We start from the raw sequence: 15,625 nt of genomic DNA on the forward strand, positions 1-15,625 counted from the left end.
TTCAGGTCAATGAATTTTTATTGTTTCCATATTTTTTTCTGAAGAAAGATTATTGACCCAAAACATTAACTCCATTTCACTCTGTACAGTTGTAGACTGATTTGTTGAGTATTTCCAAAATTTCCCATTTTTATTTCCAATATCCAGCCCTCTGTGATTTACTGTCTTTGAATGTATAAAAGCTGAACTAAATTTCAGTCAGCATCTCTTATCACTTAAATATAAACAGATGTTGTCTAATGTCAGTTAACGATATTAACGTATGAATTATAGATGAGAAAGTGGCAGCAAAAATAGTATCACCAGAATAGAACAAACATGTAATATCTCATTTTGTATAACTTTCACTAGGAAAACAGTTAAAATCCACTCTTAAATGAGCTGAAGCTAACACACAAAACTAACTGGAGAACTCGTCAGTTTTAAGTACAAAATATAGCACTTGTGATATTTCTTTTACAAGGAAAATATGCATTTAGTCACTTGTTCCCAGCAAATATGTTTTAGAAATGTGAAAGTATCACATATGTACAGCAAACCAACATGGGTTTAACATTCAAGAATGGAACTTTGGTATTTAGTCTACTTAGTATACATTCTGAACCGGAAATGTAGACTTTAATTTGCATTTAAAATGTGTACAAGAGGAAAATGTTTTTCTAAATTAAATATTGTTTGGAAAAATGATTTACATTTTTACTGTACACTGCATCAATAACTAGTAACAAAATAAATCTTTACAAAAAGTCTGTCAGTCGGAAAACATTTCTCTAGTTTAACGTATCTTTCATTAGAATTTGTCAGGAAAAAAGTGCATCAGCTATTGTATTCTCCCAAATATGTGGAACAACAATTTATTATGAATCATTGTTTTATGCATCTTTGGTACTTGCAATGGAAACTATTATCAGTACAAGTTTTTAACCAATCTAACTGCTACATCCATATTATCCACTTAGGCAATTGACAATTGGCAACAAATAAGTATTCTTAATTGTGAACAGTATCTTAACAGGGACAGTGGAATATTCAATAGCTAGCACAGTGCCTTGCATTTCCAACTGGAATAATATTAAGCTTCTAAAAGTCTATTATCCATTCTAATTACTTGGTACCAGCACTGGCCACCACAACTCCTCACAAGCTGCTCACTTATAATTATCTCTAAGTAACCTTTTTGGACATGTTGTGCCACACTGTGTTGCACTTGAACCAGGTTCCTCCAGTCTGGAGATAGGTACATTCCTACTGTGCCACAAGACCCCTTCCAATTATTGCTACAGGCACTTTATAAGTCCAGAATTATTGAGAAATGTAGTTGACAGGATTTGAACATGCGTTGGGAAACACCAAAATATTTCAAATACATTACTTTAACCAGTTGGTTATGACTATGCTTTGCAACCTCTTCCTATTTGCGTTCTTGTTCATGGACAAGACAATCCAAAAGACAGGGCAATACGGATAACAGCTGATGGACTGTTGCAATCTCTGTACTTCCTTGTGAAGGAAAGGAATCTTGAAATTAAGTATGTCCAAGTCAGAAAAATAATCCATTTAAAACATTATAAAATTGGACATGTCCATCTTGTTCAATTCAGCATCAAGGTGTGTTCTTCACACATCCATTAAGGGATATTTTCTGTGAACCTACACTCTACAAGAACTTGCACAAGGTTCTTCTAAAATCATTCAGGGGACAGTGGGGTCAGGGCTGGGGGCTGGTCTTTCAACCAGCAAAGATAATGTTTCTTACATTTGTCCTGCCTGAGTTACTAACATCCAAAATTAAAGGTGAAAAAAATGGTAACTTAGAAACTTCAGCTGGTGACTATTTTTAGTATGGATATTTTTCTTCTGTTTGAAAATGTCAGATTCAAGAAGGAGTATTAAGCAGCACATTCAGGTTTATACATTCCTTTCGTATCACTGTATAACACTAAATATTAAAATTTACAATAGAACAATTTTAATAGATACTGTAATTAAGACAGACCTATTGGCTGATGTCTAAAAAGAATATTCAGTAACCAATGACTGAGATATTGAATTAGTCCCAATTCATGTCCTAGGCTAGAGTACAACAGAACAGTAGTGTCATGTGAAGAATAGAGCAATCAGACATCATCCCGAATGTAGACAAAACATTTCTGAGAGTTTAGAATTCTCTTAAAATGAAACCTTCAGGTTTTTCAGTGAGACAACATATTTGAATGTGTTGGGCAAATGCTTGTCAATGAAACATTAGCTTAAAAACATAACCAAACTCAACTATCAGGGAGAGTAATAAATTAAAACACGATAATTCTATTATTATTAAACTAAACACCGCTACATGTGGGCAACTAACAAATAAATGTGGCTGACACAAAATATCGATGTGTTGGTGTGAAACAGGAATAAAAGAACAAGAAAAATTTCAATTTCTGGTTGTTAACCAGTGATTTTGCTGACCAAAAGGAACTGTGTAAGAACACCAGGCATTAAAAGGGATGTGCAGTGTTGGAACACTAGAAATTATTCCACTAATGCTTATTGTTTATGCTTAAACACAGAAATGACGATTGAGTGAAGCACCTAAAGGTTGCTGGCAATGCATTTTAAAAGTGAGAAGGAAAGAAAAGAAAGGTAAGTGGAAGAAGGAAAAATCGCTGTTTTCTCGATAGTCCTGAATTCCATGAAATGACTCCTGTTGAATTTCCACTATCTTCCAAGCAGCTGTCTGTTTTTATTAGGATGCGGTTTCACAGGCACTTATTTTTATCTAAATAAGCTTCTAATGAACTAATAGCTACGTAACCCAACAGACAAGTTTAGGAAAACAAGTTACCAAATCAAAAGCTCACACAAAGACAATGTACATGTGAAAATCTGTTTCCTGGACCATCAGAGTTCTAAAATTGCTGTATAGCAAAATCTCACTGGTTTATAAGTTTAGTAAACAAAACACCAATTTATGTTTGGAACAGTTTAAATCTGTTGTATTAGAGTAGCATTGATAACTGCAAAATAATGGCAAATTATGGGTTTGCACCCATGATCCCTTAAAGCAGTGCAGTTTCAATTTCAACCACTGCCATCTTAAAGTGTCAAATTGAAAAAAGGACCTTTTCCACAGGGATGGAAAATATGGAGAAATAATTACCCCAGGTCCTTTCAGGCATGCTTCCAAGCCTCCAGCTTAAGATCAGTGGAGACCTGAAAATAGGTCACTTGCTCTTCCTGTAGGCTGGAATGATGCATGAAAACAGGATAGCAGTGACTTCTCAGTACAGCCAACACAATGAGTTGTATTTCACTGGCTTCATATTCTAAATCTTGTTCCAGCTTTGAATCAGTTTTATGGAAGTCAATTTCATCTGATGCTATGCGTAAAGTATCTTGCTGAGGCAATCACTTTCTTTTAGCTTTATTATCTGACAAACTACTGTAATAAAGAAGTTTGAGAAACAATCATATAGTTTTTCTTCTCTTGTTTCTCATCATTTTCGGGTATAACCATTCAAAAGGTCGGTTGCTGGAGGTGACGCTTGTGTTGGTGCTGCCATGTTGATCTGTCCCTACAGCTGGCACACCACTTCCACCTGAAACACCTGCCATATTTCCTGCAGTTCCTTCTGTCTCCTTTCTGTCCGCTGAAACCTGTCTGTCTCTGGAAGAACTTCTTTCTCGGAACCTTCTGAAAGGTGACCTCATTCGCTTTCTACTTTTTGGCTCGTTTTCTCTTTCATCTCTAGGGCCTATGACCTCGTCCACGCCTGCGCGGCCTGTCAAGCCTGTGATCTGGCGTATTTTCTTTTGCAAATAGACACCACCTATGCCATATGTCTGTGCTGCATTGCTCTTGTGCCTGACCTCACTAGTAAGGGAAGAAGAGCAGCTGGATACATTTGATGGACTTGAATCCTGTGACCACAACGGCCCACTGCCTGATAGAAACAATGAGGAAAGAACAGAATTAATCCAGCAAGAAAATTACCTGACATTTTGGGATCATTTTCCTTTCTTTTGGCAAACACTGACAACTGCAAGTGAGGTGTCCCTTGATCAAGAATAAACTTATTGTCCATACTTGGACGTCCAAATGTAACTATGTAAAGCTTGTTAATGTTGCTTTGCTATCCTTTGTCAACTCTATTGAATCAGAGTTCAAATGAGGCAGATTTAGGCATCAAGTAAAAGGTCCTTATTTTTGGTCTCACCGATTTTCTACTACTCTTTTAGATGTATTACCATGTTGCTAGCTTATAGCTTCTTAGCCATCAGTCACAATTGGCACATCAAACTTTAGCTTTTATCCATAAATGAACCTTGGCATTGAGTATTAAAAAGGTCAACTGCAGCAAGGAATATCACATAAACAAAATAGCCCTGCACATTAATTTCCAATTGGAATAATAGAATTCTCAGACCAAATGGAGTAACCCTGCTATACTTCCAGTTGGTATCAGCTAATTTTGGAAAGGTGTGGAGCATTATTGAGAAAAGATATTTTGTCGAGATCCTTTGTCTTGCATCCATCAGGCCAATTTTCAAGAATATGAATTCAAGGGAGAAAAGCAACATTTATATTGCATGAGAGAAGAGTGCTCATTGGTTGGCAAGTGCACTCTGAAGCATCAATTGTCAGGGCATTGTTCTCATATGAACCAGCAAATGGCTGACTCCTATTTTGTTTAATTGAAACAGGTGTAGTGCATGTACATGTTCGTTCTTTTTGCAAGGGGTAGGGACCTACATATTTACATATGTAGCTTTCAGTATGTACTGGAATGCCACACTGCAGGCCCGAATGCCAGTCACAGATCGTTGTCAACGGAATACACTGCACGCCCAGAATTACCCTGGATAATCCTGAGTGTGAAAAGAATTATGGTGATGACGATTTTAAGATCAGCAGTCATGGTCCAAGTGTTGTGTATTTGCATGTACTGCTACATATTAACACAAAGGGCAGACAGAAAGAACATGTACACATACTGCACCTGTTTCAATATAAGAAAATAGGAGATAACCACTCATTGGTCCATTTCTCAGGGCACTGCCCTGACAGTCAACCTGCCTAGTTTAAATTTTAAGCAAGGCATGGCAATTATCTGTCAATCATCATTAGCTGATTCATTTTCACAATGCTGCTGCCAATCTGAGTTAGCTTTCCAACTGGTCACTACTTCTGCTCATGTCGTATAAATGTGGGTTTCCTCTTAAATTATTGTTCTTGCATTTTGTCCTTACAAATTCAAGTTGGTAACCTTGACAAAATGATGTTTTTTTTAAACCAAATACCAAATGATGATCTCTAAAGATCAAACTTTGAGTCTAAAAACATGCTGACCTGTACAGTTCCACTACACTCTAGACAAATCTGCTGACTAATCTAGGTTAAAACTCTTGGGTTTTTCAAACACAAACTTGGGGTTCAGACTTTGATGATTACTGCACATTTTTTTTTCATTCACTGAAGCCACAAAAAGGAAAATGGGATCCCAGTTTTCACAGAATAAAACTAGCTAGTCAAAAATTAGCTTTAGTTACCCAGAAATCCCTTGATCAAATCCTTCTCTTGAATTAAAATCATTAACCTATCAAAGTAATTTTATTGCACATTATATACAGGAAACCATCAACTTATTGTTGTGCAAGCTAAACTTGCCCAAAAATCACCTATATCCTCATTCTTCTATTTTAAGTAGAAAATGTCATTATTACTGTTACTGAATAAAATAATAGCCATCAGATTTGAAATTAAACTTCATATAGAATTAAGAGTATGTATGAAGGAACATTGCCCATCATCCATTTAGTAAGCCAGGTCTTACCATAAAAGTAACATGCTCATTAAAGTCTAATTTGCAAATTGGCAGAAAGTTTTGGTTAACTTAAGCTATCCTGTCATTCACTTTGCATATGTGGTATCACCTTGTTAGCAAACCCTCCTTTTAAACAAACTTACAGGTCAAATGAAGAGTTAGTGCAAATCCTAACTTTATGAATTTGAGAAAATAACAGTCCCCAAATTTTTAACTACATGATAATTGTTAATACAACGCCAATTAAATTTATGGCCAGAAGTAGTGAGTGGTTAAAAATCCTTCCTTCTGGTGATTCAGAGTTTTAGGTGATTTTAAAGTTGACATTTTGTTTCTCTTCTGAGCTAATATTTATTTTCCTTTTGCAACTACTTGCACCTGATTTGACTTTATGTTTCCAAATCCTTGAATCTAATTTGGGTTTAAAATATAGAGAGCTTGTCCCACTTGATAGTGACATTGCAGAAACCCCCATCATGTTGTCAGCTCCCACTTCAAGTTTGAGATGACTTGAGATGCCTTTCTCCAGTAAAATTCTCCTGAATATGATTTTTAAACTAATGCCTTGGCAGATCTCTCTGGCACTGTCATGTATTAAAACGCTTATGGCATTAGCAAAGGAACTGAAATATTTATTGTAGAATAAATATGGGACTTGTTTTTCTAATGACTGCATCGTTGTAAGAAAGAAAGAAACATTAATGAAAATTCGCCATATACTTTTACCTTAAGATTTGTTTCTGCAGGAATTAAGCACAATATTTCAATATTAATACTGTGCTTTAATTATTTTCTTTAAGAATAGGATTAAGAGTAAGTGTTCATTTGTAAAATGCATCAGTTCAAATGATGTCTCATGGTTAAAGATTACCTTTGCGGGGAGAGCTCTGAGGAGATACAGGAGGAGAAGAAAGTTGAGATGATGTTGTTGATACTGTATCTTCAGTGTTCTTCTTGCTTCTGTCTGCTTGCACTTCCTCAGACACAATTAGAGACTTCTTCGAGGACTGAGGAGAATTAGTGCCTGTGGAAACATAAATTAGCTTGCTTTTCTAATTTCAGGTATCAAAATTCCCTTTCCTGCTGATAGTAATTCATCCAGAGATACAAGCTTAATGATAATGGAATCTAATAACTCCTCTAAATATTACTAGACCCTAAAATACAGGGGCAGAAGTAGTCCATTTGGCCTTTCGAGTCTGCTAATCCTCAACACCACTTTACTATTGTATTCCCTTACCTCTGGATTGAAATTAAACATCACTTCTATTTCATCCTTGGATATACTCATTAACCCAGCCACAATAGTCTTCCTGGTTAAGAATGCAACACATTCGCTACATTTGGAGAGAAAAAAAAATTCCTCATCTCTGCATTAAATGGGCAACCCGTTCCTCTGAGATTATGCCCTGTGACCTAAAGTCTCCCACAAGGGGAAACAACCTCACCACATTTATCCTGTAAATCTCCTATGAATCTTGAATGTTTTCAATAAGATCACCTCTCATTCTTCTAAATTCCAACAAGCACAGGCCCAATTTACTCAATCTCTCCTTATAAGACAACCCCTTAATACCTGGGATCAACTTACTGAACCGCCTCCAATGCCAGGATACCTTTCCTGTGAGAAGAGGATCAAAACTGTTCACAGTACTTTACATATGGTTTAACTCGAAACTTTCTCAGTCTTAGCAAGGTTTTCCAGTATTATAGAACAAAGAAAATTTACAGTCCAGGAACAGGCCCTTTGGCCTTCCAATCCTGAGCCGATCCTGTCGGTCAATTGCTAAGCATTTGTATCCTTCTGCTCTCCACCTACTCGTGATCTGTCCAGATGCATCTAAAACGAATCCACCGTGCCAGCCCCTACCACCTCTGCTGGCAGCGCATTCCAAATGCCCACCACCCTCTGTGTGAAGTAGTTGTCACGTGTATCCCCCATAAAACTTTCCACCTCTCACCTCGAAAGCATGACCTCTCGTTATTGAATCCTTCACCCTGGAAAAAGTTTGTCTTTATCCACCTTGTCTATACCCTTCATGATTTTGTAAACCTCAATCAGGTCCCCCCTCAATCTCCTTTTTCCTAGTGAAAATAAACCTAACCTACTCAACCTCTCTTCATAGCTAGCACCTTCCATACCAGGCAACATCCTTGTAAACCTTCTTTGCACCCTCTCCAAAGTGTCCATGTCCTTTTGGTAATGTGGCGACCAGAATTGTACACAGTATTCTAAATGCGGCAGAACCAATATCTTGTACAATTTTAACATGACTTGCCAGCTCTTATACTCAATATCCCATCCGACGAAGGCAAGCATACTGTACGCCTTCTTGATCACTTTATCCACCTGTGCAGCAACCTTCAGGGTACAATGGACCTGCACTCCCAGATCTCTCTGCCCATCAATTTTTCCCAAGGCTCTTCCATTCATTGTATAATTTGCTCTAGAATTAGACTTGCCTAAATGCATCACCTCACATTTGTCTGGATTGAAAGCCATCTGCCACTTTTCTGCCCAACTCTCCAGTCTATCTATATCCTCCTGTATTCTCTGACAGTCCCTTATGCTTTCTGCTACTCCACCAATCTTTGTGTCATCTGCAAACTTGCTGATCATACCAACAGTGCACTCATTCTAGATATTACAAACAACAGTAGCCCCAATACTGACCTCTGTGGAACACCACTGGTCACTTTTCTCCATTTCCAGAAACTCACTTCAACTCTGTCTCCTGTTGCTCAACCAGATCTTTATCCACCTAGCTAGAACACCCTGCACACCGTGTGACTTCACTTTCTACATTAGTCTACAATGGGGAACCTTATGAAACACCTTATGAAAGTCCATGTATATGACATCAACAGCCCTTCCTTCATCTAACAACTTGGTCACTTCCTCGAAGAACTCTATTAAGTTGTTAAGGCACAATTTCCCCCGCACAAAACCATGTTGCCTATCACTGATAAGCTCATTCTTTGCCAAATATAAATAGGCCCTATCTCTCAGTACCCTCTCCAGCAACTTCCCCACTACCGATATCAGGCTCACTGGTCTGTAGTTACGCAGAATATCCCTACCACCCTTCTTGTACAGGGGATAACATGAGCAACCTTTCAGTCCTCCAGCACCTCACTTGTATTTAAGGATGCCACAAAGATATCTGTCAGGACCCCAGCTATTTCCTCTCTCGCCTCCCTCAGCAACCTGGGATAGATCCCATCCAGTCCTGGGGATTTGTCCACCTTAATAACCTCTAGCATACCCAACACATCTTCCCTACTTATGCCAACGTGATCCAGACTAATCAAACTTCTACCTCTAATCTCAAGATTCATCACATTCCACTCCTCAGTGAACACTGATGCAAAGTTATCATTCAGAATCTCACCCATTCTCTCAGGTTCGGCACACAGGCTTCCTTCATTATCTTTTGGTGGACCAATCCTTTCTCTAGTTACCTGCTTGCTTCTTATGTAAGAATAAAATGCTTTGGGATTTTCCTTAATTCTGCTTGTTAAAGCTATTTCATGACCCCTTTTAGCCCGCTTGATTCCTTGTTTAAAACTTGTCCTACTCTTCCGATATTCCTCCAGGGCCTATTCTGTTCTTAGCTGCTTAGACCTTATGTACCCTTCCCTTTTCCTCTTGGATAGTCATACAATTTCTCCTGTCATCTACTGTTCACGAATCTTGCCCTTCCTATCCTTTGCCTTCAATGGGACATGCCTATCCTGCATTATCTTTGAAAGCCTCCCACATCTCAAATGTGGATTTCCCTTCAAATAGCTGTGTCCAATCCACATTTCCCAGCTCCTGCCTAATTTTGATATAATTCGCCTTGGCCCAGTTTAGTACTCTTCCCTTAGGACCACTCTCTTTATCTATGAGTATTCTAAAACTTGCAGAATTGTGATCACTGTTCCCAAAGACATCTCCCACCGCAACTTCTACCACTTGTGCTGGCTCGTTCCCCAGTACCAGGTCCAATATGGCCCCTTCCCTTATCAGACAACTGACATGATCCCTGGTACAGAGGATTTGGCTTATGAGCAAAGGTAATCAGGGTTTGACTCTACTCATTGGAGTTTAGAATGATGACAAGTGATCTCATTGAGACATACAAGATTCTTAAGAAGCTTGACAGGGTAAATGCTGAGAGGAAGTTTCCCGTCATGGGAGAATCTAGGACTGGAGGACATAGTTTCAAACTAAAGGGACACCAGTTTGAGACTGAGGTGAGAGGGCATTTCTTTCCTCAGAAGAGTGGGTCTGAGGGATTCTTTGTGACAGAGAGCTGTGGGAGCAGAGTATTTGTGTAGATTAAGTCTGAGATTGGTGACGGAATCAAGGCTTATGGGGAAAGGGCAGGTAAAGGGAATGTGAAGAATGTCATATCAGCCATGACTCAGTACAATGCCGGAGCAGGCTCAAGAGGTGGAACAGCCTACACCTGTTTTTATTTCTTATGGTCTTAAGACAGCACAATGTGTGGAGTGCTGGATTTGGTCTGACAAGCTGCTTAACTAAGGAGAGAAAATATCAGCTAAAGATCCCACTGCTATAATTTAGCATGACTCACTGGCATGGACAGATGAACTGTTGTTAAAATTGAACTAGGATTCCGTGTGTCATTTGCAAATCTATTCAAATTATTGACGGGTATTTTCTGTTCAGTGTGATACACAACATCTAAGAAGAAAATTGAAACGATACAAGGAGATTACTACAAGACATCAGTTGGCAGTATTGAAAGGAAGCAACAAGTTAAAAGGAAAGTATTGAGAAAATATTAAATTTAACACCCTTGGATAAACTTTGCACTCAGTTGGGAAGTCAACTTCATGAATCTTAAAACTATGTACTATAATAAACAAGTAAAGAAATACTGCATATTTAAAATTACAAGCAAAATTTAATTCTAGTTTTAAAAACTTCAAAATTGACAGGATGAGTTGAAAGATTAATAAACAATGCCGTTTGAACCTTTTCATTGTGGCATCTAATTTGCTTGACTTATTTCACTGCCTCTCATTTACAAAGCTGAACTCAAGTTCTATCACAGTGACATTGGAGATATTACAAACATCTGCAGAAAGTAGATTTAAATTTAAAACTGCAAATGTGCAGAGGTTTCTTTCTGTTAAATAATTAGCACAACTTTAATTATTTTAGGAGAATGATAATGTGTAAACTTTTTTCTTTATAATTAAGGGATATTCAAAAACATACATTCAGCTACAAATCAGTAACTACATTTAACGGTAACATGTAATATTGATTAATACAGGAATATGCAAAGTATGTACCAAATGATGCAGCAGATACTTTCTTCCGCGATGGATACAAAGATGGTACTTGCAAGGCTTGACTCATTCGCTGTTGTGATTGGTGTTTTCCTGGTTGACCACATGACCTCATTGTCATTGGTGACATATCTGAGCTTTTATATGACCGCCTTTCACCAAAAGTCTTGCTTACTGTTATAAAAAAAATCAAATATCAGCAATCTTGACTGTGGAATGACTCATTTTTATCTGAAGACAAATAAAAACATAAGACTGAACTATGTTTCATAAGGAGTTGAGGCAACATAAAATTTCATTTAAATTCTCAAGTTCATTATTTCATTGAGACAGAATACAGTATGTTATTATTGTGAAGAAAGAGTGAGAACACAGGGTATAAATATCACTAATTAAATAGAAAATAGGCAAATTTGGCATATTGGGTTTAGTAAATGGATAGTTATTTAAAAGATAAGGTTAACTATTGATATGTCTTTTAAGCTAAAAGTCTTATCTCTGATACCTCTGAAATTTATGATGACATCTCTGGAATGCAGAGATTATAAAGAACACAGAATTCAATTCTAGGTAACAGGCAAAGAAAAGCATTGCACATATATGCTATTTTTTAAATTGATTAAAGTATGTGGGGAACAGGTTAGCATCTATAGTATTTATAAGTAAGGATCTTATACAGCAAAAAAAAGCTGTTAGCATATAAAACATGATAGAACACATTATAGATATAAGGGAATAGTACATAGTACTAGAGAATCATTCTTAATTCAGGAATGAACAATAAATCATAAAACGGAACATCAACTGTTAGAAGCAGATGTTACTTTACCTTCAGAACGCAATAGACAAAAATGATCATTACAATGAGGGGGTCCTTTGAGGAATAAAAACATAAAATACATTCCAAATAATTTGAACAGATAAAAGCTCACAACCTTTTAAAAAGATTTTTTAGCAATTAACTGATTAGGAATAATATGGAGATGATGTAACCTTTATGGAAAGAGGATAATCCTATAGAGAGGAAGCAGCCATATTTGCAAAGCAGGAGATAATTGGATTTAAAGCAGCATATATTTGGGATACTAGAAGCTAAAGTTTTGGACGTGTTTTTCTTTCTGAAGCAACACATCTCGTAAGGTGTCTCCCAACTGAGAAAAAAATTGTTACTCACTAATTAAGGAATTTAGGCTAATGTTTAATTTTGAATTATGATAGATATTTTGAGATAATTAGTTGTAGCAGTAATGTTTTGGATTCTGTATTAGAGGACAGATTCTAGTTTCCATCTTCTAATAGTTTTTGGCATAGTAGCTAAACATACTTCAAATGTACTGCGTATTGCTTTCTGTTAATAACACTTTAAAACTTTATTTGCCTTATCTAGTCTTCCCTATACAACTAAATGAACCTTCTTTCTAAACATTCCTCAAACAGGCATTATATTCTGAAGAGAGTTTCCCAGACCCTTATAATATCTGGGATACTTATGGCTGAGCTGATACTTATTAAAGAAAATCAAATTATCTGGAAGATGATAATAGCAATCAAGCAGTATTGCTTAGCAATAACCTGCTCACTGATGTCCAGTTTGGGTTCTACTACGATCACTCAGCTCATGACTTGCTTATAGCCTTGGTTCAAATGTGGACTAAAGAGCTGAATTCAAAATGTGAGGTGAGAATGACTGCCAATGATACCAAGATACTTCAGGTAGCAAGGTGCATTTGATGCAGTGTGGTATCAAAGAGTCCTAGCAAAACTGGAATCAATGGGAACAAAGGTGGTGGTTGGGGGGGTGCGTGTGAATTTGTTAAGATCATTCATGACACAAAGGAAGAGGTTGTAGCTGTTGCAAGCTAGTCATCTCAGCTACGGGACATTTCTTGAGTTCCTCAGGGGAGCGTCCTTCGCCCAGCACTCCTCAAGACTTTAATAGCCTTCCCTCTATCATAAGATTAGAAATGATGCTCATTAATGATTGCACATTGTTTAACACCATCTGCAACTTTTCAGATACTGAAGCAGTTCATGTCCAAATATAGCAAGATGTGAGCAATATCCAGGTTTGAGCTGACAAGTGACAAGAACATTTGTGCCATACATATGCCAGGCAATGACAATTTCCAACAGCAGAGAATCTAACCATCATCCCATGACATTTAATGGCATAACCAGCTTGAAAGTTATCATTGACCAGAAACTGAACTGGAGTAGACATATAAATACAGTCGCTACAGAGCAGGTAAGGCATCCTGCAACAAGTAACTCACTTTCTGACTCCTCAAACTCTATCTGCCATCTACAAGGCACAAGTTAGGATTGTCGAAGAGCGTGGTGCTGGAAAAGCAGGATAATCAACTTTTTGGGCATAAGCCTTTCATCAGGAATCAGTGCGATGGAATATTCTCCATTTGCCTGAATGAATGCAGCACCAACAATACTCAAAAATGTTGATGCCATCAAGTATAAAGTGGACCACTTTATTGGCAGCACATCCACAAGCAATCTCATTCTTCACTACTGATGCTCAGTGGCAGCAATGTGTACAAATTACAAGATACATTGCAACATTTCTCGAAGGTTTCTTAGGCAGCACATTCCAAACCCTTAACCAGTACCATTTAGAAGGATAAGAATATATGGGAACTCCATCAAGTTTCCCACCTTGTCACTCGTCATACAGACTTGGAAATATTCCTACAGTATGCCAGAGTCAAACTCCTAGGACACGTTCCCTAAATGTCAATGTGCGTGAGATATATCAAATGGATTGCAGCAGGTCAAGATACGCAATCAATGCTGATTCAGCAAGCGTTGCCCATTCCCATGAATGAATTAAAAAAAAACTTCATGTGCAACATATGGAAGGAATTTGTCTACTACCAAATCTGTCTGAAAAAAAAGGTAATATAAATGAAATACATCATTGACTAACCAGTAAAACTGCAATTCACAATTTGGTGAGATTATAGAAATGTGGGAATAGGGAAGTCATTCAACCAACACTGCTTTCTCAACGCCTCAGTTGACTCAAGATCCAACATGGCCAATATTCTTCATGTTCATAATTCAAAATGTAATTATAATATTTGATTAAAAATTGTTCTAATTTTATTCAAATGCTTTTGATCATATTCTTTGTCTCTCCTATCCTGGTTTAACATAAAATACAGATCAATAAACACACAAGACAACATGTCACTTCCCTTTGATTAAAGCATTATGCTTGATTTCCCAAAAAGAATGGATTTAACACTCTCATAGCTCTTCATTTGCTCAATGTCTTAAGGCTTAGGCTCCTCTCTTACGCCTTTCTTTTAATTCCTTCTAAAATCTCAATGGTGTCAGAATTTATTTTGCTTATTTGCTGCAAAGGAATGCTAACCAGTCTATGAATTGCAACTTGAAAACCAGGCAATAAAACAGATGCCAAGAAGTTTGTCTTTTGTTATACCTATTTAATCACCTAATGCAATATGCTCTTGTTGCTATTGAATTATCTAGGGTGAGTTTATTAGCTCAGCTAGAGGATTGGCTTACCAACAGAAAGCAGACAGTCAGGATAGATGGGTCTTTTTCTCACTGGCAAGTCATAACTAGTTGCGTGTGTAGGGTTTTGGTCTTTGGACCCCAACCATTTACAATTTATATTAATATGTTTAAAAAAGTAAGTACTATAGCCAAATTTGCAGATTTGGGAAAGTAAGCTGCAATGAAGAAATAAGAAATTTACAAATGGATATGGATAGGGTAGGTAATGGGCCAAAATTTGGCAAATGAAGTATAATGTGGCTCAGTGTGAGATTATCCATTTTGATCACAGGAATAGGAAGACAACCTGATTATCTAAACGGAGAGAAACTTCAGAATATGAGTATCCTCATGCATAAGTTGCAGAAAACTATCATGCAGATACTGCAGATAATAGGAAGGCAACTTGAATGTTGACTTTTATTGCAAAAGGAATAGAGTATAGAAGAGTTGCTGCAACTGTACGAAGCATTAGTGAGACTGTACCTGAAGTACTGTGTACAATTTTGATACCCTTATTTGAGGAGGAATGTAGTTGTATTGGAGACCATTCAGAGAAGGTTCAGTAAATTTATTCCAGAAATGAGGGGTTTATCTTTTGACTAAAGATTGAACAGCTTAAGCCTATAGAGTTAGAGGAATGAGAGGAGATCGACTTGGAGGTATATAAAGATGCTGAAGGGGATGAACAAAGTGCATGTAAAAAAAAGATATTTCTTCATGTGGGGCAATCTCAAAAAGAAGTCAGTTTTTTAGGATAAGAGGGATCAGATTTAAAAAAGAGATGAGGAGAAATTATTTTTCTCAGAGTTGTGGGAGACAGACAGATTTTTAAATTGTAATGGATTGAAGGGTTATGGAAAGTGGGCAGGAAAGTAGAGTTGAGGCCAAGATAAGATCAGCTATGATCAGATCACATGGCAAAGCAGACTTATGGGGCAGAGTTGCCTACTGCTGCTCCTAATTCTTATGGA

General features: G+C 37.3%; 1 protein-coding gene across 7 annotated transcripts in view; it reads right to left on the reverse strand.

Moving 5' to 3' along the window:
* LOC132823438 (rap guanine nucleotide exchange factor 6-like) overlaps nt 1–15,625 on the reverse strand; it is a 397,644-nt gene that overhangs the window by 13,729 nt on the left and 368,290 nt on the right. For all 7 annotated transcript variants that reach the window (XM_060837290.1, XM_060837289.1, XM_060837288.1 and 4 more), the window contains 2 exons: nt 11,121–11,291; nt 6,682–6,834 (listed from right to left, as the gene is read on the reverse strand). In XM_060837290.1, coding sequence (XP_060693273.1) covers nt 6,682–6,834; nt 11,121–11,291 — 324 coding nt within the window. The remainder of the gene's footprint in view (nt 1–6,681; nt 6,835–11,120; nt 11,292–15,625) is intronic.

Source organism: Hemiscyllium ocellatum, chromosome 16, assembly GCF_020745735.1.
Source record: "Hemiscyllium ocellatum isolate sHemOce1 chromosome 16, sHemOce1.pat.X.cur, whole genome shotgun sequence".
Taxonomy (NCBI): Eukaryota; Metazoa; Chordata; class Chondrichthyes; order Orectolobiformes; family Hemiscylliidae; genus Hemiscyllium; species Hemiscyllium ocellatum.